Here is a 26,335-nt window from a genome sequence, read left to right on the forward strand (position 1 = left end):
CAGGCTGTAGTAACCTGATATAACACAATGATGTTTAGTCCATTGTGAAAGTACACAGTGAACTGAATGGTAAGAATCATGGAATTAGAAACAAATCCTTTGTGTTTGATTCTGCCATTACTGGCTAGGGGCATCATTTCTTTATATGGTCAGTGAGTGAGTTCTTTGGGTTCTGATTCTCTCAGTTTACCCTTAGTGATCCCCCGTCCAGATGTTGAAGCAGAGTGTAGCCAAAAGCTGGTTATCTGGACCTGGGTCAGAAGCTATGCCCCAATTCCCACTGAAAATGCTGGCTGAGTGGTTTTATAAATGTTTTTAGTACATCGATAGTTTAGGGAAAAAAGTATTTTCTTATCATAGTCAATGAGTAATTGATTTTGAAGGATGTAGCAATGTCTAAACTGAATTAAAATAGTATATTGCCTAAAAATATTATTTAAAATAAGACTGTGGTTTAAACACATTGAACAGACAGAGAGCCTGGGAGATGTTTTATAAGCACTAATATTTATGCCTAGTTCTCAGGTGGTGTGTTTTCCTTTCATATTCTTCTTTTATCACTTCCTTATGAATAATAATATTGCCCCATGAAATCTGATGTCTAGGGAGATGACGTCTACTTTAGCCACATTAAAAGAAGCAATTTGCCTGTTTGAGGTTTTACAACTTACAAAATGTCATGTTGACCTGATGAGATAGTGGTGGAATATTTGGTACCTGAATCAAATCAGGCATGCAAAATTCAGAACTTTGCTGGAAGACACTGAAATAGGATTTGGTCACTGAACTTTTAAGATAGATTTGCATAGATCTTAATTTTTCTTAATTTGAAACAAAAATGAAAAAAAATCTTTAAATAAATGAGTAATCTTTCAGATCTTTGCAAATAATATATTTTCCATACTGGCTAGTATTTATTGAGTGCTATGTGCCAAGTCACTTTTGAAATACTGTACTGCTGTTAACTCATTTAATCTTTCAGGAAACACTGAGAGACATGTGCTTTAATCTAACAGCAAGTTATAGTGTGGAGGGAGCTAGGAGGTCTCTGCTCAGGAATGCCTGCACTCGTGCTTTCACTGTCTGCTAGACATATCTCCTAGCCTTCCAATACCCACATTTATAATGTTTCCCTGCACGAGTCCAATCAGTAACCTAAGCTTGAAGCCGTTGGTGAAGTAATGTTCTTTTGTTCATTTCTTAGGAAAGAATGTAGATGCACGATGAGAACACACAATTTGGAAAGGTATAGCTGTGTTCCTCTCCCAGTAATGTGACTTCAAGCCTGGGTCTCAGCCTGCAGCTATCATGATTTTCTTTCATAGAACAGGAGTGGTCATCATAGTACATACATGTGGTTTTGAGAATCTGAATAGTAAGACATGGGTTTTCTAGCAGTGTCTCATACATAGAAACCCTCACACGCCTTTCTTTTGCTACCATTATTTATTCTGGTCATATCAAAGTGTCTCAGGTGGTTTAAAACACTCAGTGGGTTTGTGTGTGTGTGTGTGTGTGTGTGTGTGTGTGTGTGTGTGTGTGTGTGCTTAGGTACCTGTGCTACTGAGGGTCTAAGTCTGGGTAGATGAAGAATGTGGTTTGCAAGATGAACAAGGATGCGCAGATGAGAGTGGCGATTAATTAATTCTGTTTTTGTATGATGTTATACAGCTTTCAGTAATGATGTATACATTGTGTTAATTTTCCCCTTAAATGTGTAATCTTCATAAATATCTCATAAATGAGTTTCAGAAAACACTTAGTGGCGATCTGTGGTGAGTAGCACAGTTAGTGTTAAAACACTTAGTGGCGATCTGTGGTGAGTAGCACAGTTAGTGTTAAAATACTCAGTGGTGATCTGTGGTGAGTAGCACAGTTAGTGTTCAGCAGTGTTTGTTCATTTGAATCTGAGGCAAACATAAAGCTAAAAGCATTGAAATGTCGTACTTTAATGAAAACGTCCATGAAATGTGTGATTTATATTGTAGCAGGATGCTAATTAACTTTCAAGGAAATTTAAAAAGTAATTAATATCTGCTTCTATCCGCTGCCCCAGTTTTCTTAAATGAGACTTATAAAGCTAGGTAACCTACATACACATTGTCTAATCTTGCCCGTGCTCCATTGTAACATATGCTATTGTCATCACTGAAGAAATGAGGCAATCATAGAGTTACTGAACTAATAGGGCCTGAGTCCATATAAAAGCACATGCTGTCCTTTCTGAAGTACAGACTCTTTCTGTTGTTCATTCCCACCATAGTTAAAAGAAATAAAAATAACTCAGGTAGATGCAGTGAGAAGAGAAAGCATGGCCATGTGGCTCCCGTGACACTGCCTCTTCTCAGGAAGAAGTCTGCTAAGTAGGACAGACCCAATAGTACCAGGGTACAAACCACTTTTGAGGCACTTTCCTTACCTTTTTCTAGCCTGTACTTGTTATATTCACTGATTTTATTTGATTCACATTTGTGTTTGTTGAGCATCTATTATATACAAGGTACTATCCTAGTGCCCACACAGGCTATGGGGGAAAAAGGAAAGAAAGGTGTCATCCTTTGTATCACCTAAGACTGAAGATAGGAGTGAAAATGAACAAGCCTATGTTGTGTCTGGCTATGGGTCGGAGGCAGGGCATCATCACCATTATACTCAGGAGTAGAAGAGACATCTATATCAGTCCACAGGAGACCAGGGGCATAATTCAAGAGGACTTCAATGTTAAGATACCACATAAACTAAGCTTTGAAAGACTTGGAGAGAGAATATATTGTACAGAAGACAGGAGAGGGAGGGGTGTGGGAATCATGGACTAAAAGTGATTACCTACCAGAGGAAGAGGCTAAATTAGGCCTAGAAAGTTGTGTTACTTCAGTGGAGGAAGAAAATCTTTATGACCTCTGTTCTTTAGTTATTAATACTGGGAGAGAACTCAGAGCTACAGGTACTAAGAAAGTATTCTTACTGTGTAGATACTGCCCCAGTGAAGATATAAAGTCTTAGAACTCTTCTTTAGGAAGCACACCTCAGCATGTCTTGATGCATACAAATTTCAGATATAGACCCTGAGAGAATGCTGGTATTTTTGCTTGAAAACAGGAAGTCAAGATCTGGTTCGAACTCAATGTTGCATGTTTTTAATTGGAAAAACTATAGAGATATAAGACTGGGCTTTGGTTGAAGGGAAGAAAGACTCGACTATGCAAAGCAATGATGATATTGCCATTGGAAAGAGAAAGACGTGTAAGAGATCAGAGTCAGAACAGAGCTCAGAGATGGAAACACCACAGCAGCAGTCAGGGAAGAAGATGCAGTCATGGAGAGGAGTGGGCAGAATAAACAGTGTTGGAGGCAACAGCAAGAGAAAATTCACTCAGTTGTAAGCTTTAGGAATTTGCTATGTGTTTGCTATGTGTTTATGAGATTGTAACATGTCAACCTGCATACTACAGTGTTCCCCACAATATGAGACATAGTGCTTCTTTCACATGGTGCTCAGTAGCCCTGAATATTTGTACTCTGGAGAGATTTGAGGACAGTGAAGGACTTCATGTTACAATCAATCCATGCTTGCTTATTGTTCCTGGCCTGGGAAATTCTGGCTTTTGGATTTTAAGGGAAAGCAGAGAACTTCACACCAAAGATGAAGTCACATAGAACACTGCCTCCATTGCATGTGTTCTGTTGGACCGTGAATGTAGACATGTCTGGGCTTATAATATGACAAGTTGCTATGCAACACTGAGTGTTGAATTTGTACTGAATGTTTGTGGCAGTGAGAAGGTAGAAACTTTTAAGATATACATCTCTTAGAAATAAGAAATAAGATGGTCTACGAAATAAGATGGACTGTCAGAGGTCCTGCAGTAGATGGGCACACAATGTGATTTATCTTTTAAAATAAGCATATTGTCCATTGGGAAAAGAATAGCTAATAGAAAAAGAGACATAAAACACTCAAAACAACACTACCTACATAACATTAGGACATGCATAGTCAAAGTCATGTTCATAGGATAGATATGGTCTGGAGTTGTGAGGGATTAAGCATGAGAATCACTTTATGAAGCTCAGAGCCAGGCTATCTGATACATTCGCACTTTGTATTATACAAGAAGAGAGTAAAAGTAGCGATCTAATTTTGAAGGCACATTTCCCAATTCCAAAAGGCTCAATATGATAAAATGCATACCGCTGTCCCTGAGGAATAACTGTACAGGCTTTACCCTTTATTAAGACCACTGGTACATAGATTACTTTCTGTTGCTATGATATAATACCATGACCAAAAGAAATTTGAGGGAGGAACAGTGAATTTTTGCTTACAGTTTCAGAAAGGGTTCATAATGAAGAAAAGGGCATGGCAGCACAAGCAGTAGTCTGGCTGATCACATTTGTCTCCATACCCAGAAAGGAGAGAGCAAGCAAGGCTGTGTGGCGTCCCTCAGCAGCAGCATTGCCTGGGACCAAGGGTTTAAATGCATGAGCCTGTGGGCAATGTTTCTCATTTAAACCACCACAACTGATGGATACGAAGGGAACACATTTCTGTTGTAACATTCATACTAATCACAATCTACTAACTAGGATTTCTGTCATATGGCTCAAAATGATGTCATGTGTGATGGAATAAGGAGGATGAGACTATGATTTAATCATAGTAGGAACAGAGATTATAGTGTCTCACCCAGGTCCTAACACAGAAAGGTTTTACATGGTAAGAGATTAAATATAATACTTGGGATTATATGCATCTTATATTATGTAGTTGTGTTCTGCCTTAATAGTTACATTAATTCTTGTCCTTCATAATGTGCATTACAACAACCCTGTTTTTTATTCACTCAAAAGAGATTACCCTTCATTAAAGTTTGAATTAAGCATGTCAGAAAGGATCTTCTCAATACATAGTGATTGACAGAAAATATGAGAATATGTATGGAAGAGGTTGCAGGAACTAGATCTCCCATGCAGTGACATTAGTCAAATTTCTGTTTCTTTGCTCTTTTCCAAACTGAAATTCATTGAAGTAAGTAAAGAAGTCTTCCACTCCCATAAGACACCCCACTAAAGGTCTGGGTGGCTAATAGAACAATGTGTTTTAGTCTTAACTGCATTTAAGACAAAATTCCACTTGCTATGCATTTGTTCTAGCCTCTCCTTCTTGAACCTGTCTTGGAAAGAGCAATGGTTATCTTCATCTTCTGTCTCCGAGATGATTTCCATCTTCTGGATGATGAGTTTGATGAGCTCATGCTGCTTTTCCAAGAGAGAAGTGAGGTCCTTCAGCCTGTAAGAACATGAATGCATCATGAACTTACTTTCAATTATTTTTAAGCCCCTCTGACTTAAAGGATTAGGGACTAGAAATGTTCTGCACCAGGTAACTGTGCTCAGCTTTAGCCTCATAGTAGCCACCAGCTTCTGGAAGTTAAGGTGATTCTCCCTAAGTTAGAGTACTAGTTTGTGGCTAGTTCTTGTTTATAATTACTGATATGAAACATGCAAAGAATGGATAAGCAGTTTTCCCATGGACATAGTTACTAAATAGTTGATTGGCAATCTAAATTCCAAGAATTCTTCAAGTCTTTTAGGGTTTTGTTACATGAACCTGGATGGCTCATGAAGAATACAGTTTATGACAACAAACCCAGGAGTAAGGAAATTGGCACTTGGTTCTTATACACTTACTCCTGGGAGGGCAAACTGGTTGGTGAATGAACCAACCACAGTAAAGTGAATCTGAAACAACATTTCTTGGTTTTGAGTGCATGTGCATCTCAAGAAACCTTAAGTTCATATACAAAATAAAGACCACTGTCATAATGTGCCTGTACCCTATTTCTCACATGAAGACAGGTGAAAAATGCATACCGGTATTTCTGTTTCAATATTTCCATTTCCAAGCATGTGTCAATGTTTGGTACTTCTTGTCGTGTTTCTTGCATACTAAGAAAGTAATGAAAAAACCGCTGTGGGTAAAACACAGTAGTTAGTAAGGGTGAATTAAATTCAGGAACTATTTCATGTGCATGCATTAAGGTTCAGCCCCCAAGTCAGGCTCAATAGGACATTTTTTTCTTTCTGCCTGGGAACCATCAGGCCAAAAGCTACAGTACAGTCATTGATAAATGAACAATTTTAAAAATGCAAATGATTCCGAAGGTATAAATGTGGCAGAGGGCTATTGAAAAGGATTTTATTGTACCGTTTACAAATCCTCATGAAAGATGCCCATTCTCCAGTAAGTGTTCTTTATTTTACATTCTATATTTTCACTTAGATGCACACATCTGAACATAAACCTACATGTAAGTGTATGTGGCAAGTGATCAGAAAAAGCAAATGAGAAAAAACACCTACCCTGAAAGACAGCTACTAAAATGGTAAAGTAGCCCCGTTTACCTGCCTGGGCTTGCTAGGCACAGATGTTCACATCTCATGTGCTGCTGCTGTGTATGAACAGCTGTCTCCTTCCCAGCATCCTAATACTTTCATATAGTGTGTTGTGCACTTACAAAATTACAACCACTTCTTTCCCACAAGCCCAATACCTTCAAGGGATTCTTGGGGGACTGCTGAGAACAGCACAATGAATGGATGTCATGCACCATTATTTAGTGTGTTTTTCCTTAAGAGTACTACTTACTAGCATCCTGCCGTGCCTGGGTCTATTCGGATACACGATGGTGGACCTCTGATCCACTTTGCGTAAGTACCAGAGTGGCAGCTTTTTTTCTAAGTTGGTATGAAGTTCCACCTAAAATGCATGTTGGATTTATTGGTAGAACCATTAATTAGCATCTAAAACAATCACATCTAGAACAATGGATTCTGTGTCCCAATTAATACACAGTGAGTGAGCTGACTAGGTTGTCTTCTACTGCCACCTTCCTTAGCTCAGTGACCGAGCTGCCCCTTCCTCACCTAAGCCATTACTCATGATACCAGAAAGTACCCCCCAAGTGATATGAGACAAATGGTTGAAGAATTTAATGTAAGCAAGCTGGAGTTTAGTGTTCAGGGCTGGGAGTCCACATTGGAGATACAAAGAAGAATGAGATAGCCTGTACTCTCTTAAGGTGTTACAATCCCAAGAGTCTAGTGCTGCTGGGAAGTCTGCATGGCATGATATACCCAGGACAGGTGAGCCAGGATTGCTTAGCTGGGAAGAATACAAAGTGAATATGCAAGTGCAATTAAATGCACAAATCAAAAGGAAAACAAACACTGTTTTTGTTTTTGTTTTTTTCTGGAAGGGAAATAGGGAAAGGAGATATCATTTGAAATATAAATAAAGAAAATATCTAATTAAAAAAAGGAAAACAAACAAAAAAATGAAACTAGCATGCTCCTCCCTTGGGTTTGTTGATATATATTGACTTTAACTTCTATTTGTAGATACTGTATTTCATTTCTTTAATGTTTCTGTTTTGAGCTTGTGTTGAGTTTAATTGTCATATTGTTTATTATTTTAGGGCAGTATTGGGTATCCAACTCAGGACCTTATATATGCTCAGCCAAGAGCTCACATTGTCTTCCACTGAGCCCTCCAAGCTTCATTTTGCCTGTATTCTCCAAATGTTTCTTCTACTCCCTTTTAGCTCTGGGTGGCTCTTTGAATGGGTTAGTTGTGATAACCACATGACAGCAATCTCTTTCTAATCTAAGACCACACTGTTCTTCAATGTCTATGATTTCAATTATGACTTTGACTAATTCAGTGATTCAGGGAGGTCAGATATAAAGACCTCCCTGAGTACACAGCCTCAAAGTGTGGCCCCAGTGAGACACACTCACCACCTCACTGCCCATTTATTTTTATGGTATGCGCCACCATTTACATACGATAAATTAGTTTCATTTTCAAAAATGCTGTATTGTCTTGCGTTTTGACTATAATTCTGGTTATATACTTGTTTTGATTATTGTGATAATGTGCTGAGTTCACTTCTCCCTTGGGCCTTCTGGGTAATGTTCCCTTTTCCTTACAATACTTGCCAGAGGTCACATTTTATTGTTAGTTAAAGTCAACTGAAAATTATTTAGTGAAGGCCGCATCTTAACTCTCTTCATAGTCTACAAAGGAATTGCCAGATTTCCTCCTTCAAATGTAGTCTTGGGAGCCTGGAAGGGAGAGCCACAGATGACTATGGATCATCCCATGAGCATGCACGAGTCTGCTGGGCTAGAGCAGCACCTTCTCCTTTGTTCGCTAGTGGGTTGCTCTGCAGATCTCCTTTCCTAATTTAAACAGAGATACAAATATCTATCGAGTGATTAGAGTCCTTAGCACTATGCAGAAAACTGGATCTACAGAGGACCTATCACACTGGCACAAGCCCCCCACAGTGCTCCTGTCCCCAAGGCACTGGAACTCCTGAACATAGCATATCTGTGCGCACCTACCCAGCACCCTCTCACTACCCTTGGGATTGAAGTGATTTGAGAAAGACCTGAGTGATTGTTGACAACATTCTACACTTTTGCTCCATTCTTCTCCTGCTTAGTTATAGATGTAGAGAATTGATTTAAAAATAGCTCAGTGAAGAAAAGGATAGATTTCTGGTTTGCTGGTAAATGATGTTTGTCATCTAAAAGAAGGAGCAGCATCAAGCTGTCCTTAGAATGCTATCTGGTTACAGGGAACAGAGTAAACACAACATAGAGTTGGGTTTTCCAACTCCACTGGCAAATAGGTTAGCAGCTTTCTCTAGATATTTATCACTTTTGCTCACATTATCACTTTTTCTTATTTCCACTGCTGTTTTAAAAAATGTCTTTTGGATAGTTATAAAGAGATATGTCTGCCAACGGTCTTTTACCATTCTTTGTATCTCCCTGGATATATGAACTCCATCTATCTTAGAGTGATAGCTCATTAGTCTTCTTTCTTTCCTCTAGTTTTTCTCCATGGAACCAAGATAAGTAGCAGATCAGCTTAAATGCTACTCTGCTCCAGTGCGGATTGAGAACAACTCTCTACACACTAATATGACAACTTGAAGCATTTCATTTGCCTGCCATTTTTTTAAGTGTTAAACTAAGGTTTCTTCTCTTTGCTTTTTCCAAATAGATCCTTCCATCATCTGGGCAACAATGCCACCTGCTTGCACTAGCAACCCTTCCAGGCCAAGGGTCATACATCAGCACCTTAGAAATTTCATATACTTCTTCTAGATCCATCCTGTTCAGAACAGTCTCACTGATTCCTCATCACCTGTGTGAATGTATGTGAGTGCATGAGTTTGTATGCATGCATGTGTATTTTGTATACCTACTGGGGCCCTTCATCTTGAAATAGTTGCCAAAGCCTTTACCATTGAGTGACATCTCCAGGCCCTCACTGCCCACAGTCCACCATCTTTCAACTTCCATTCACCCCATTCCTCTAGGCGGTGCAAACATCCTTGCAAGAGAGCAGATATGTTAAACACTCCTTCTACCAAGTCCTCTTTGGCTACTGGACTGCTCAAACATTAGAGTGAACTTCCATTCTGAGGAAAGGGAGAGGGTGAAGCCTTGGTGGCATCCAGGAGAGCAGCATGTACACTAGGAAGAGATTCCACTTGGTTTAAACAGCTAGTAAGACAAGTTTACAGGGCAGTATGGAGCCAAGACAAAGATAGGCCTGTGATGGACAGGATCACACCCTGACCATGAGTACTTAATCATATGTGCTTCTAGCCAGCTACGATATAATTTTCTTTTCACTCTTGCCTTTTGTTTGTCATAGTTCATTTGTTGTTGTGTGTATATTCATTCACAGAACAGTTTTCTAATACACAGCATGTGCACAATGTGACAAGGGAAAAAACAAAATTATACCACAGCATGTGTTTCTCTTTCCCTTGAGTTTGCTTAAGTTTCTAATTGCATGTATCCAACTGACTACTAAGTGTTCTTAAAGCACCACACAGTTCCATTCAAAGTATAAAAATAGAGACAATACCATTTAGAGCACAAAAAACTATCTCAAGATATGGTAGCCAAAGACTCATCTACAATCCTTTGACTCTGGGGAGCTTTATATTAAAATGCTTAACAAATTAAGACAAGAACACAAGAGAACAAAGCTTCAAAAGCCTAGTTAAGGCTACAGTAGAAAACGTATAGGATCCTGTGGTGACGCCAAAATATCAGGAGAGCTTCTGAACTGAATATTTTGGCTGAAAAAGACAAAATGCCTCATATCAGTAGGGTTATGGTAGCACAGGTCTGGAATTCCAACACTCCACCCACTGGCAAATAAGGACTCTATGGAGTGACTAGAGTCCTTAGCACTGGGGCAGGAGAATCATGAGTTCAAGGCCAAAGTGAAAAACAATGTGAGTTCAAGGTTAGCCTGGAAGAGCAAACCTACTCATACACACACACATACACACACACACACAAAGAGAGAGAGAGAGAGAGAGAGAGAGAGAGAGAGACAGAGACAGAGACAGAGACAGACACAGAGACACAGAGACAGAGACAGAGAGACAGACAGAGACAGAGATATAGATAGATACATACACACAAAGATATACAAATACATACAAACATACACGCATACAAACATACATGCACACACATAAACATAAACACACAAATAAACACACACACCTGCATAGACATATATACACACACCTATATACACACTACACATACAAAGATGTATACATAGATGTACTTACTACACATACAGATAGCCACATTCACACACACATACACCTTAACACATATGCATATACAATCACCTACTTGAGTACACAGACACATACAAACCTATACACACCCCATATACATATACCTGCACATATCTATACATAGCTATACACACATACACACACACACACACACACACACACACACACACACACACACACTTATACCAGTGTTACTTTTGGTCAGCAGGTAGTTAACCTGATACATGTAGTAGACAATTTCTCAATTTTTCTAAATAGATTACTCCAGGGTGTGTTTTCATGGTCTCTTTTGATTATAACAAGAATGCACAGCTGGAAATCTTCAGTGTGGAGAAATATCCATATTAAGTAATCATGATCTTAGAAAATCAGCTAACCTTATATATATATAATTACAGGACTGTTGATTTTGGCATGTGTTTAATAATTATAATGTGTACCTGCATAGCAATCCTCTTCAATGACGCATGCTTCTGGACCTCAGCAATGTCCCCAACTGCCAGACCAATCTGTGGGATGACAAAAGATCGATGATAGCATATCTATCATGCACTTACTTTCCACTCAAGCTTCAATAACTAAACACTTATGTACCAGAAACTAAATGGTACATAAGCAACTGCACAGCATGGACCAAATGGTATACGTGCAATGCAACTTTGTTTTTTACATTTCTGGGGCCAGCTGGTCTAACTGAAGCTTGCTATGGTGCATTTGCTTGAAGTCCCTGGGAATCGTGTTCTTTTCTGAGGGAGATGGAGGAGATGTTGAGATGGAAGGTAAGGGAAGAGACTGGGGAAAGCAGAGGGAAGGCAAATCACAGTCAGGATGTGATATACAAAAGAAAAGGTTTTAAAAAGGAAAGAAAAAACATCAGGGCCTGCAAGTCTAAAATGATGGTAGAAGATTCAGTGTTGTACATAGTGTCTTCTGTATATTCTCAAGGAATAGTAGGCACGAAAATGATAACAAGTTCCCACATACCTTTTCATAAAGGTATGAATCCTACTCATGAGTATACTGTCCTTATGGTAGAGTTACTATTTAGTATCTTGCTAATTAAACATTTAAATGGTGGCAAGATCTCTCTGTCAAAGTGCAATCATAGCATAAGATGAAGGAGCAGCATCTGCTGCATGCTGAAGTGATGCAGATGGAGCCATTTATTGGTGAAAGAAATCTGCCCAGAAGAAGCAACATGTGAGATGAATTTTGAAAGATCAGAAAGAGTTGGCCTATGGTGGGAGGATGTTCTAGGAAAAAGGAAAAGCCTGAAGATAAGTTCCTGAGGCAGAAAGGAAAGGCCAAACAGTCTTGTGGAAGATGAAAGCTAAGATCAAGATGATCGTCTCGCGGAAGATGAAAGCTAAGATCAAGATGACAGTGACTAAAGATAACAATACAGATGGTTCTGGCCTTCTAAACACTTCTTTCTAAATAAACATGAGAATTAATTTAACAGGTCCATTTTCAAAGTGATCAGCTTCTAATAAGCTATTCCATGGTTAAAATCATAGTAAGAATTTGGCAGAGAAAATGAGATAGCACTCTCCTCCATTTACTGCTGGGATAAAGATAAGGTCTTGAGATGTAGGCCAGTTAGAGGAAGAGGTGAGGGGAAGAAGAGACAAAGGCAGGGAGGCAGTAACTAGGAAACTCTCCATGACTTGGATGCCATGCCTTGGACAAGGAAACCAGGAGCTATTAAACCTTATCTTTGTAAGTTTGTTGCCTTCTGTCCTTTCTTTCAGCAATGGAAAGCTGACTAATACATCGCAAAGAGAGAGTAAAGGAGTTAAGAATCTTTATCATTACTAAATGTTCAAGTAATTAATGGAGTGAGCCAACTCACTTACCAGTAAGTTCATGAGAACAATTGGGACAAACATTGTGAAGGCAATAAGCTGTCCAAAGGTCAGGACTGGATATGCCAACTCATTTCTAAACAATGGTTCTAGGAAGGCATCCCGATAATTGATGTCTCCTAGCATCATACTGAACGTCTGGATTAAGGAAAGCAATGGAGTGCTGAAAGCATCCTGAAAAAAGAAGGAAACAACAACAGGAAATAAAAATCACATATCATGAAAGAGACTTTCTGATGATCAAATGATGTAAATGAAGCTAAGAATTTAATTCACACATGCAGCAGTGAGGTGCAGTCATGAGAAATATTAATAAACTACTACCATCAAAAGTAAACAAGAAAAACTTCATACTTAAAATATAAACTTTTGACTGAGGAAACCAGAGAAAAATCTAATAAAATTATAATTTTTCTGCTATAAAATCATTGAAAATATATATAAGAAAAAGTTATTCAAATACAGTTATCAATTTACTAGGCCATTAAGATTTAAGTATAAATGTGTATTTTCAATACTATTAGCAATAAAATAAACTAGAGATGCAAATATCTCACTTGGAAATTCAGGAGGACGTAAAAGCTGAGGCCAAAAGCCAGTAGGAGGAAGATAAACACTCCGGTCGATCTCAGCAATGTTTTAAAAATCACCTCCAACATAACAATGAAAATCCCACAGTTCTCAAACCTGCAAAAGCAAACATTTTTAAAACAATTGCTCACTGTGTGGAGTAAGTCAGACAGGAGGGTTAAAAGATGAGATCACTGAAGCCAGTCACTCTGGAATGAAGAAACAAATGCAAACCTGTGCTTAGTCACGGGTTTTATCTAATCTGATTATCTTCCTCCTCATCGTCATCTTCCTCTTCTTCTACCTCCTCTTTTTCTTCATCCCCTTCTTCCTCTTTTTTCTTTCCCCCTCTTCCTCTTCTTCTTCTCCTCCTTCCTTTTCCTTCTCTTCTTCCCTCTCCTCTTGCTACTCCTCCTTGTTCACCTCTTCTTCTTCCTCCTCCTCTTCTTCCCCTTCTTCTTCTTCTTCTTCTTCTTCTTCTTCTTCTTCTTCTTCTTCTTCTTCTTCTTCTTCTTCTTCTTCTTCTTCTTCTTCTTCTTCCTCTTCCTCTTCTTCTGTTTTAAGACAGGGTCTGTCTGTGTAGCCCTGAGTAGAGTGTTTCTGTCTTACCAATATCATCTCTCACTGTTTTATCAATTGACCATGGAAATTGAAATTTATTTTAAGTGGTAAAGAGAAACCATCACAAACCCAACTTTAAAAAAATGATACCAGTTGTTTAATAAAGAGATTAGAGACAGAAATTCCATGATGGATCAAGTAGAGATTGAATAAAGGAGCTTACATTTGCAAAAGTCCACAGGACAGGGCACAATTTATACTCATTCTTCCTTGTGACCCACCTGTAGCATAATACACTGTGAAATGTTTGGATAGACAAGTGCAACCTCTGTCCTCTAACTTGTACTTTTCTTTTGTCAAAGAAAGATGCTTAAAAGAAGGAATCACAGCATGTAAAAATAATCTACTATTAGCCGGGTGTGGTGGCGCACGCCTTTAATCCCAGCACTTGGGAGGCAGAGGCAGGTGGATTTCTGAGTTCGAGGCCAGCCTGGTCTACAGAGTGAGCTCCAGGACAGCCAGGGCTATACAGAGAAACCCTGTCTCGAAAAACCAAAAAAAAAGAAAAAAATCTACTACCTAATATACACACAAATCAAAACATTGGCTTGTACTTTATAAATATATGTGTCAATAAAAAATACAAACTTTTGAAAATCTGAAAGAAAATATAGCAATGTCCCCAAAGGGAACAGAAAAACAGAAAGGTCATTGCTAGTACCTGGCATGAGTCTGCATTTCTCCTGCTCACTGCTCTTCACACACCTATTCTCTCTCTCTCCAAAGGTTGACACCTCAGTCAGTGAGATTGTACTATTAACAGTAATGCAGATTAAAGTGGGGTAAGTATTTCCCTGGAGACCCAAGCCTCCAGCCCAACCTATTTCTCAACTCAGTGCTGAAGTTTCTTCTTTGATGCAAGGCAAATTATGCCATTTACTTCTTGTTATTATAAACACATGTAAAGAGGACATTTAACTCAACATCAGCAACTATTAGGATGTGAATTCAGCCCATTTTCCCCCTCTTGAATTATTTACTATTTTTTTTAAAAATGCCCTGCTTCTACTCACTTAATATGAGTGTTTTAACCCAAAGTAAATGCTTATTAAAGAGTGTCAGGTGAAACAACATTTGGTCTGGGTTTGTGGATGAGGGCAGATTTGGCACAGAGGTCACCATAGCACGGCTGGAAACTCTGTCATGGTTATACTGAGAGCGGTGATCTGCAGCTGGTGCCTATGGGTAGGAGCTTATGACGCTGCTGAGTACACAACATGCTGTTGCATTTACAGAACTATGCCCTCCATACACTCACACACACCACAAATAATTAATTGAGGAGTTAAAGCTTCAGTCTACACACTGAATTCTGAGCCCTGTACCTTTCAGGATTAAGACATTAAAATATATTTAAAACGATTGGAAACAGTGAAAAATGCATTACAAATTCATTGCAAATTTACCTCACCTATAATAGTTCTTCCTTTGATATTAAAAGACTTAAAGAATGTAAACATCATCCAAACTGGTCTTACCTTTGAAGATACAGTAGGAAGTTCATCCAGTAGAAGAATATTGCTATTGCTCCACATTGCCACTGCATGTATGCTGGGACGTTGAGGAACAAGGGCAACACGAAGATGATACTCGTGGTATAGATCACCCACTCCAGAGCATTATTGTAATCCAGGAAGTAATTCCTTTTCTGGAGAGAAGAAAGGAGAATGACCATATGGAGAATCTGGCATCTATGGTTTGTAAAAGTGCTACCTGGTTTTGTTGTTGATTTGTTTAGTAATTTGCTCTGTTGGTTGGTTGATTAGCTGGTTCTCCACATACAGGGCACATTTCCTCATCAGTGAACTTCTAAAGAACTGCGTGCTGCTCTCACAATGTCTGAGCCCTTTCTGCCTCTAAGGACACGCATTTTTGGTAAGGCATTAGGAGCAAGTCCCTCGATAAAAATGTTAGAGACCTGTGCTGAGAGTTAACTGGGGAGCACATAGCTGTGCTTCATAGATTGTTCTAGAAAGTAAATGTTCCATCCTGTAGACCATTTAAATATAAACCAGATGAAGAGCAATTAACTTTAACAGAAGATTTCTACAGTGTTAAATTTTTAGACTATCATTTGCAATGCTCAGTGAAGAAAATAAGAGACAATGTGCCCTAAATCATTTAAGGTTAAAAAAAAATGTAACTTAATTCTCAGGATTGTGACAATTTACTGAATAAAAAATTATATACATAAATATACATACATACAAAAGTATTTGTAATCTACAATAGTTACTGAATACAAATTTTTATTAACACCATTAGTAGTCTCTAATTCAAATATACATGCACTTACATTATATAACAATATGAAGGTTTTAAAATGTAATGCTATCAGAGATGTGATTTATTAAAAAATTAAAAATATACAAAAAGTATAAATTTAAATTCTAAACTATAACACAGAAATAATGAGTTTCTCTCATTTGCCAATAAAAATTTTTTGAATACTTTATATAATTCTTATGTTTAATCTGCATCTAACTTATTATCTTAAAAATAAGAATAAAGTAAAAGAAAATGTCATGAAAAATTTCCAAGGCATGTGTGTAGCACATACAGATAATCTCAGCATTCCAAAGGTGATGGCAAGAAGGTCATGACTTCAAGACCAGATTTAGCCATAGTAAGACTCCCTCCATCTCAAACAACATTTCCAAATTTTATAACAATTTGGCTTTTCTTCAATAAAAAGAAAGGCCGTTCATCTCATGGCAACAATTCAAAGACAGACTCGCTTGAAAGGGGATCTGGATATGCTCTGGAAAATGTTTATATTTCAACATTGAAATTGAATTTATAGTATTAAAATTAAAATTGACAAAAGCAAAATATCTTAAACATTGCAAGAGCAAACACAGAAAAGGCATTCATAAGGTTCACTGTGGACAGACAACCAGACCAAACTTTCTGGAAGGAGTAGTATAATAGTGGGCAACACTTTCACACATGCTTCAAGTATGTAGAGACCTTACCAAAAATTATGTGTCTTTTACATTTTGAAGTTTCTATATTAGACAAGCTGTGTGAATTTAGTATGAGAAAAACATTTCAAATAATTGTTTGCTAATTAATTGATATTCTATATTAAAATAGTTATAACTTAAAATATAAACAGAATTGTATACCTGTTGGAAAATTTGGACCACTTCTTTGCAATATCCAAATATACTTGATAAAAAAACTAGAATCATACATATTTTTATTGGAAATGAATTCTGTGAAAAATTAAAATAAAACAGAGGGGTTATGTGGGTTTTAAATGCAGACAACAATTATTTGCATCACAATTTCCTACTAGTAAATTTTGTTTTGTTCTCACTTCATTTCTATCTATTGTCTACAGTTGTAATAAAGTAAAAGTTATTGTCATGGCAGCATCCATCTCTTTTGGTAGACATGACATACTAATTTCTTAACACTTCAATCATTGTACAGTCACACAGAGCAAAGTGAGCTATAAAGGAACACAGATCAGCACACCTACAAATATTTTTGGAAAAGGTGATGAAGTAAACATATAAAACAGCTCTATAGTTTTCATTGAATGCACTTCTTGTGTATGTAATGTGTATTTGTGTGTGTGTGTGTGTGTGTGTGTGTACACATGAATGTGTGCATGAATGCGTATCATGGCATTAAAGTGAAATTTGGAGGACACCTTGAAGAAGTAGGGTCTCTCTATTATTTGGGTTCTAGGTATTGAATTCATGGCTTCAGGTTTAGTAACACATGCTTTTTGCCCACTGATCCATCTCATAGCCTCCCACCCTCAATTTGCTATTTTAAAAACTCTACATCTTAAATACACTTTACATTATAAAGTATATTATTATTATCATTAAACACATTCACATCTTTACATCACCATCACTGCTACCTATTTCCAAAATTTCTCCATTATTTCATTTTTTAAAAGCCTAAATTTGGGCACAGGGGAAAATTTCCTGAACAGAACAACAATGGCTTGTGCTCTAAGATCAAGAATCGACAAATGGGATCTCATAAAATTGTCAAACTTCTGTAAGGCAAAGGACACTGTCAATAGGATAAAATGGCAACCAGCAAAGTGGGAAAAGATCTTTATTAATCCTACATTAGATAGAGGGCTAATATTCAATATATACAAAGAACTCAAGGAGTTAGGCTCCAGAGACCCAAATATTAAAAATGGGGTACAGAGCTAAACAGAGAATTCTCAACTGAGGAATACCAGATGGCTGAAAAGCACCTAAAGAAATGTTCAACATCCTTAGTCATCAGGGAAATGCAAATCAAAACAACCCTGAGATTCCACCTCACACCAGTTAGAATGGCTAGGATAAAAAACTCAGATGACAGCAGATACTGGTGAAGATGCAGAAAAACAGGAACACTCCTTCATTGCTGGTGAGACTGCAAGCTGGTACAACCACTTTGGAAATCAGTGTGGTAGTTTCTCAGAAATTTGGACATAGTACTACCTGAGGACCCAGCAATACCACTCCTGGGCATATACCCAGAAGATGCTCCAACATGTAATAAGGACACATGCTCTACTATGTTCATAGGAGCCTTATTTATAATACCCAGAAGCTGGAAAGAACCAAGATGTCCCTCAACAGAGGAATAGATACAGAAGATGTGGTAATTTACACAATGGAGTACTACTCAGCTATTAAAAGGAATAAATTTATGAAGTTTTTAGGCAAATGGATGGAAATAGAAAAAAATCATCCTGAGTAAGGTAACCCAATCACAAAAGAATACACATGGTATGCACTCACTGATAAGTGAAATAACCAAGATACAATTCACAGACCAAGTGAAGCTCAAGAAAAAGGAAAATCACAGTGTGATACTTTGGTCCTTCTTAGAAGAGGGATCAAAATACCTATGGTAGGACATACAGGGAAAAAGTTTGGGGCAGAAACTGAAGGAAAGGCCATCCAGTGACTTTCCCACCTAGGGATCCATCCCATATTCAATCATCAACTCCAGACACTATTGTGGATGCCAACAAGTGCTTGCTGACAGGAGCCTGATATAGCTGTCTCCTGAGAGGCTCTGCCAATGCCTGACTAATACAGAAGTGGATGCTTATAGCCATCCAATGGACTGAGCACAAAGTCCCCAATGGAGGAGCTAGAGAAAGAACTCAAGAAGCTGAAAGGGATTGCAGCCCCATAGGAGGAACAACAATATGAACCAACTAGTACCCCTTACACTCCCAGGGTCTAAACCACCAACCAAAGAGTACACATGGAGGGACCCATGGCTCCAGCTGCATATGTAGCAGAGGATGGCCTTGTGGGACATTAATGAGAGAAGAGGCCCTTGGTCCTGTGAAAGCTTGATGCCCCAGTGTAGGGGAATGCCAGGACAGGGAAGAGCAAGTGGGTGGGTTAATGAACAGGGAGAGGAGGGATGGGATAGGGAGGTTTTCAGAGGGGGTAAAATTTGCAATGTAAATAAAGAAAATATCTAATAAAAAAAGCCTGAACCTGTGAAATACCTCTTCCTATTTTCCATTTCCTGCCTTGCTCACAATGACAAACTGATGAAATTCCAGAAAAGCTATAAAATTTCACATTTAGTATTTAAGCTAGATGTCATTTCTTTGCAAACTCTTATTGACCATTTGTTAATATTTGTTCTCATACCAAGACTGATTTTAGAAGAAATGTGTACATATATAAGATCTATTCATAATAATCAAAGTCTTGATATTATAAGCTTGTTATTTCTGAGGAAAAACAATTTTTACAATCCATTATTTTAAAAGACTGAAGTTTTAAAATACCATAGTGTCTATTCTTTCCTCATGAGTACTACTTGTTTCATTGATTATTCCAGTAGAATTGAAGGCCATTCCAGGCTGTATTTTGACAACAAGAAGGGTCATGGGTATGAGACCAAGACAATAAGATCCTAGGTTCATCATATGGGCTCTGAATCCATAGGCACACCTACAAAGAAATGAGAACATCACAACTGAACCATCTCAAATAAAAATATTTAAAAAATATCTATGGAAAAATATTGCAACAATATATTTCCAGACATCTAGTCTATAATTCATTGCATATTACAGTTGAAGTTCTTTAATTCTCCATTTTCAGAGATGGGATCTCAGTTGCTGAGCAAGTCATAATGTAAGTGTCAGCATCTCATGGACAGTCTTCCGTCCATGTGCCCTGGCTACAAGTGGAGGCTATCCATACTACAAATCTGTTCATCCTTCACGCCTTACTAAACTTCACGACCCAGGACAGACAATAATCCCTTCCTACCCATCACACATTTCAAATCTATTCGTGCCAAAAGAAGCTCAATGACTTTTAATGACAAAATTTGCCTTTGATGCTTATTCTTCTTTAATTCTAAAACATGATAATAAAATCTAAAATAACAATATGCCACTGTAATAAAATTATCTGAAAGGCTTTTGGTAGAGTTTACAGTAACATCAAAAGAGAAGGGCCAGCACCCACCATTTCATGAGTAAGTACTCCCTGCACACGGGGTGGTTGAGAAGTTCTATGCGGTTATGCTGGACCATGACCTGAAAAGGAGTAAAACGCCATCAAACAAAATGATGTCAAACAACTGACCATGGGCTTAGTATTTGGTTTTGAATTTACAACATTATTATGATATTAGTACAAGATTTGCTTATTTTAGAAATTTTGAGAAGTTTTAAATATAAAACGAGAAGTTTTATTTTTACAAAAAATAAGAACTCAAAAACAGGAGAGGGAGGGATAGAGGGAGAGGGAGATAGAAAGAGACAGACTAAATTAAGTGGTTGCATCTATAAAACGATGATTCCTTTTCTGTCTATCTTTCCCTTTTTCTCTCTCTGCCCCAACAATATGGAATAATCTTGTTGATCTTACACAGGGTTATAGCACAAATAGACTTTATAGGTCAATTGACAACAGTGTACCTTCATTCTGCCACTGACGAAATTCAGCCTTACCTTTCTAGAGGAATTTCTTCAGTAGGACACATACAAGCAGTTAAAATAATGTGTACATTATAAGCTTTCAAGGTTATTATTAATAATATTAGCATCTATTTTAAAATTACATTTTAACTATCACAGAAATATGTAATGAGAAATTAATGAGAATGGGGGGGGCAAGAGAGTTCCCCACATCCTCTTTCATTCACAAAAATCACTGTTAACATAATGCAGAGACCAAACTAACTTGGTAAGCAATGGAGACCCCAGTTAGGAGGATTCTGCATACCAGATGAATATGTTAACCTAGAAAGACAATTCTCCAGAGAAGATGAATTCTAGAAAATCTAAAGAGAAAAAATACAGGCTTGGACAAATATGGCAAGTATGGAAATTGAACTATAAAAATGTCTCCCCAGAACTCTTCCATTTCCATCAAGTATGTTATAGCCAAGCAATTCAGAGCTCAATTGGAAACACATCTGTTAATACACACTAGACTTACATTGAGGATTGTAAGAGGCTCATATATCACATCCTGGGTAGATGCTACTTTTTTGGTCATGGATAATGGGCATTGGAGATACTTGAAATTATACTCAATCTGTGGAAGACATAAATTTAAAATATTAGTATAATAATGACTTCTTTGTAAAATTGCTCTTGAGATTTATTTACTTATTTATTCATTTATGATGCACGGATGTTTGCCTGCATGTTTGCCTGCATACCACATGTGTGTTTGGAGCCCACAAATTTCAGGAGACTATACTGGATCCACTGGACCTAGAGCTACAGACAATTGTGAGCCACCATGAGGATACTGAGAATCCACTTTGTGTCTTCTGAAAGAGCCGCATGCTTGTAAGCACTGACTCATCTGTCTAATCCCCTGTCACTTCTTTGTGATAAATCAAATATGCAAGTTTTATTTTCTGCTAAAAGTTTACTTGCATAACTATGGGTAATTTCAAATGAAGAAAAAGGAATTAAGTTAGAACATGCAAATTATAAAAATAAATATATTGGAAAGACATTCTTTCAATTCCTTTATAATTCATAGCCATGAATAAAATACAGTAATTTGGTTTAGGCCCATGTCTATAAAAATCTAGTGGTCTAGTTTCATAATCCTGAGAAAAATATCTTTGCTTGTCATGCTCATGCTGTCTTCTCAGATCCTGGATGTACGTCAGTAGGAACTGGACAAGTGGATGTCACCCGCACAGGACAGGAATTATTTTAGAGATTCATCATTCACATAAAATACCTAAGTAAATGTAAATACTAAAAATAACACTAAATATTGGTGTTAAAAGAAACTGAAGGTTTAGGGGAAACTCTCATAAATCAATACTGCAATATGAAGCCAGTACTCACTAACTACTGTAGATTGTAGAAATACAGTAGCACCATTTTTATACTTTCAAGAAACTTTTATTAAAAAAAAACTTTAGGTTATCATAATAAATAAGCTTACATGGTAATCTTGACAGGACTTATCTTCTGTGGAAGGTATCATGCAGAAATCTAAAAGAACCTTTGAGAAAGAAAATGCAGCTGAATATTGGGGCAGCAGGCTGTATTTGAGAAAGGATTTTTTCCTCATTAAAAGTAATACACAAGCATCCCCCTGCTTTCTTTTGCTTCATGACCCTTCTCTAGGAAGAACAAGAAATTGGGAGTTTTCTTCTAACTACTACCCCAGGAGAGGCCATGGTAAATTAGTACCATGAATTTTCTTCCAGTCAATAATATTGTCCATTTAGGTTGTATGTTCATCTGGAGTGCAGGAGACTCACAATCAGGTTCTGCATTGCTCACCAAGCCATAAACTGTTATTAGACAGATATAATAAAAATATCTTCCTAGTAAAAAGAAACCAATACCATAAGAATGGCAATATATGACCACTGCCACTTAACATTAGAGCTTAGTGTGCAAAAAGAAGAAATTGGGTGTGCCTCACAGGATAGGCTGCTGCACGTAGAATCAACTGGTATTCAACATGGTTATTCTTGCTTTCTGAGAAGGCAGCCTAGGATTTTTTATTTATATAGAAAGTCAAGCACCTATGCCCTTAAGGAAGGCATCTTGAGTATACATGTTAGAAAAACACGTGAAGAGCAATCATTCAGCTATCAAATACCATTGTGTGTCTGCCCTAAACTTGATTTGAAGGAGAAAAATATATTTACCAAATGTTATTATATGTGTTACATGTAATAATTGTTAGAATTCTTTTATCAAAGCAGGTCCTCATTGAACATTTGCTGGCAATTTCCCTCATTTAGAAGCTAGAAAGCTAGAAACTGTTATTATGAGAGTACACCTACCACACTACATGCCAAGCACACACCCATGGAGACTTTGGCTTTAGGGAGCTTACTTTCATGCACTCAGGGAGGTATTCTACCATTTCCATGATTGGACATCGATTGCTTGGAGAATCATGAGTAAAAACTTGAAGACACTCATCCCATCTGTAAACAATATATAAGAGAAGCACAATGATTGGTCACTGCTTTGCATTGTTGGTCAAACTGAAGATTATATACTTCTGGTGGAAGACAAGCTTTAATTTCATTCTTAAAGCATCATGTTCTCATGTCATGTGAACCAAGGTCAATTCATCAATATGATACTAATCTACTAATGGCAATTAGGAATGTGGGTGAGGCCCAGAGCGGCTGTTATAGTCACTGCTCTGTCTCTTTCTTTAACTGCCTTTTAAAGAAGGCAGGCCTTATATTTCTTTCTCACCTGAAATTATGATGGGGTAACTACATTCAGAGGTGACTGTGTTAGGCAGAAAAAGTTATGTTCACCTACAAGAGTTAGCAGCTTATGCTGCATCTATATTTAACACATATATATGCAATTATTGAGTTGAATTTAAAAATAGCATGTGCTGAATACAGTAGGGAGTGCTGATCCTGCCATAACGCTCCAGTGAGTCTGCTTCTTTAACACCGGCTAAAGAGATAAAATTTGAAGGTACTCATGATTCCAAAGAGAAATTAAATCTATAACAAGAAGCAAAGATGAGCTCATTGATTTCTAATATAACATCTGCAGGGTCAGTCTGATACCACTACCACCAGTCCATACAATTTATGAGTAGAATTTCTGTGGAATATCTGCATTATTGTCAGAAACGATGTCCAAGCACTTTGGTTCACTGGTAATTCAAAGGAAATGAATTTCTCAAGACACCATATTCTTCAAATGTAGGTTAGATCTACTTGAATATGAACATTAGTCAACTTTGTGTCCCCCAATTTAGGGGTTGTCTAAGTATTTCTCTGTGGTGCTGATGAGAAGTTTTGTTTGAAGAGTGGATAAAACCGCTATCTAACCTTATGTCATCCACACTTTTTAGAGGGGCTCAGTAGTTAAGAGCAGTTGCTACTCTTCCAGAGAGCTTGGGTTCAATTTTCAGCACCCACATGGTGGCTCCCAACCATCCACACCTCCAGTTTCCAGGGCTAGCAGCCTCTTCTGACCTCTTCATGCAGTGAGCACACATGTGGTACATATGCACACATGCAGAGAAAAAAACTGAAATAAATAAATCTTTTGGAAAACAAGAATAAATGCCATAGAGAATAGCTTACAAATGTACATCCATAAAGATGTTGTTAAGGTACATTTCATTAAATGGTATTAGTAACCATAGTTATACTTTCTATATTATTATTATTTGTAGCTCTCATCTATTCATTAACTTTTTTATTATTTATGTGTTTGTATGGAGGAGGGTGCAGAACAGCGTGCATGTTAGATTAGAGGATAACTTGTGGGAGTCAGTCCTCTCCCATTATATAAGTTCAAAGGACCAACTCAGATAGTTAGACTCAGTGCCAAGCACGATGAGCTGATGAACTAGCATACTAGCCCTAGGTATATCTTCATCAGCATCGAGTTTTGGAATTTGTGCTGATAAGAACATGTCAGGCAAGTCCAGGAAGGCAGGCCAGAGTTTGCTTTGACAGGAACCTTGTTGCCAAGTCTTCCACATGGTTAGAACCCAGTATTCTCACAAAAGGCTAACCATGTAGTATTGGGCTGTCATGTTAAAGTTTGTAGAAATGATGACTGAGGGTAAAGCGATGCGACCATGTCAGCAATAACTGACATTTGTAGCATTTGTATATGTAGATATAAAGCCGAAGCATGTTCTTTTCTTCTCACCTGCTCTCAGACTAGGGGTGCACCATGTTATCAGAAGACACGGGGCACAAGGAAGACAGGAATACATACCTTTTACTCCTGATGGTTGTGAGAACAACTTCCTTGCGCTTATTGTGCAAGGCGATATGCAGAAAGGAGGCTTGCTTCTTGTTCAGGAGGATGTCAGCATTGTAGCTCAAAAGCATTGCAACAGCCTTGGCATGGCCTTCCCGTGCTGCGAAGTGGAGCGCTGTGTTCTTTTAACCAAAACAAAACATACAATATGGGATGAGAAGTAAACATCCTTCGGCTATCTTGTTGTCTGGTTTCATTGCTGCATTTCTTAAAGGAATGATTAATGAAGCTAACTACTTAATAGCAATGTATATCAGTCTAAACCTCATGTTAAACAATGGGTTTATCATCCAAACAGCGAGGGGGGAGACTATGTGTGTGTGTGTGTGTGTGTGTGTGTGTGTGTGTGTGTGTGTGTGTTTCAAGGGCTTGTTTTGCTTTGCGTTGCTCTGTGTTGCTTTTAAGGCAAGATGACTCCACAAAGACAAATGAGAAGTTCTTGGAGTGAGGCTCTTATAGAAAGCACAGAAGGACATGCCCCTGGGGACCTAGCACCTATTAGAACTGTGGATCCCAGACTTAGAGTTCTATAAGCACATTACAAAGTCAGAGACTGCTATAGGGATGCTGGTTTGTCATTTCCCCATATTAAAAAAAAAAGTCTTTAAAAATAGAAACAGAAATCACAATGTCACAATGGCCTATCTCAATCATTTCTTAAGGAAATGTACATTTCAATGCTCTCTAAACAAATAAGAAGGGATGGTAGTTTTACTGTCATGTTTGCACAACCCAGAAGAACATTTCAATTAGTGAACTGTCTAGATCATGTTTGTCTGTGGACATGTCTGTAGGAAATTGTCCTGCTTGTTGACTGTTATAGAAGGGCTCAACCCATGGTAGGAGTGAGTAGCACCATTCCTTCAGCAGGGGCTCATGAACTAGAAAAGACATGAAGCTACATGGGAACAAGAAAGCCAGGATCCATTTACTTCTCTGTTCTTGGCTATGTGTGTGATACAACTAACTGCTCTAAGCTTCTGCGTTAACTCCCGTCACTGACTGGCTGTGACATGGAATTTTAAGCCTGAGAAACCCTTTCTGTGTGCTGTCAGAATGCTTTATCACAGCAACAGAATGAAACTAGAACAGAAATTAGTACTAGAGAAGAAGAGTTGTCACTGTGATGAACCTGATTTCATGACTTTTTATGGTTTTGAATTCTTTTATTAGAGGATTGTCAAGGTTTATAGAACTTTAGATTGGAAAGCAATTGAGTACACAGAGCTTAACCAGAAGTTCTTGTGGCATGGGAGCTTAGAAGATAAGAATGCTAGTACCCTCGGAGCTCCCAGGGTCTCAACCACCAACCAAGGACTGCACATAGAGGGGTCTGA

The 26,335-nt window shown here is 37.9% G+C and overlaps 1 protein-coding gene across 2 annotated transcripts in view; it reads right to left on the minus strand.

The window, feature by feature from the left end:
• Positions 1-4,205: 4,205 nt before the first annotated feature.
• The window catches only part of Trpa1 (transient receptor potential cation channel subfamily A member 1), a 51,840-nt gene continuing 29,710 nt past the window's right edge, over positions 4,206-26,335 (minus strand). Inside the window, exons 14-27 of one of the 2 annotated variants that reach the window (XM_031368799.1) lie at positions 24,954-25,120; positions 23,080-23,173; positions 22,171-22,230; positions 21,196-21,294; positions 20,218-20,288; positions 19,527-19,692; positions 16,873-16,962; positions 15,223-15,392; positions 13,111-13,240; positions 12,545-12,727; positions 11,129-11,197; positions 6,650-6,760; positions 5,875-5,972; positions 4,206-5,290 (exon numbers count right to left, since the gene is read on the minus strand). In XM_031368799.1, the coding sequence (XP_031224659.1) occupies positions 5,068-5,290; positions 5,875-5,972; positions 6,650-6,760; positions 11,129-11,197; positions 12,545-12,727; positions 13,111-13,240; positions 15,223-15,392; positions 16,873-16,962; positions 19,527-19,692; positions 20,218-20,288; positions 21,196-21,294; positions 22,171-22,230; positions 23,080-23,173; positions 24,954-25,120 (1,731 nt within the window). In that variant the 3' untranslated portion in view covers positions 4,206-5,067. The remainder of the gene's footprint in view (positions 5,291-5,874; positions 5,973-6,649; positions 6,761-11,128; positions 11,198-12,544; positions 12,728-13,110; positions 13,241-15,222; positions 15,393-16,872; positions 16,963-19,526; positions 19,693-20,217; positions 20,289-21,195; positions 21,295-22,170; positions 22,231-23,079; positions 23,174-24,953; positions 25,121-26,335) is intronic. The other variant, XM_031368800.1, reaches the window with a different exon arrangement.

The sequence above is a fragment of the Mastomys coucha genome, unplaced genomic scaffold (genome assembly GCF_008632895.1).
Source record: "Mastomys coucha isolate ucsf_1 unplaced genomic scaffold, UCSF_Mcou_1 pScaffold14, whole genome shotgun sequence".
Classification (NCBI taxonomy): Eukaryota; Metazoa; Chordata; class Mammalia; order Rodentia; family Muridae; genus Mastomys; species Mastomys coucha.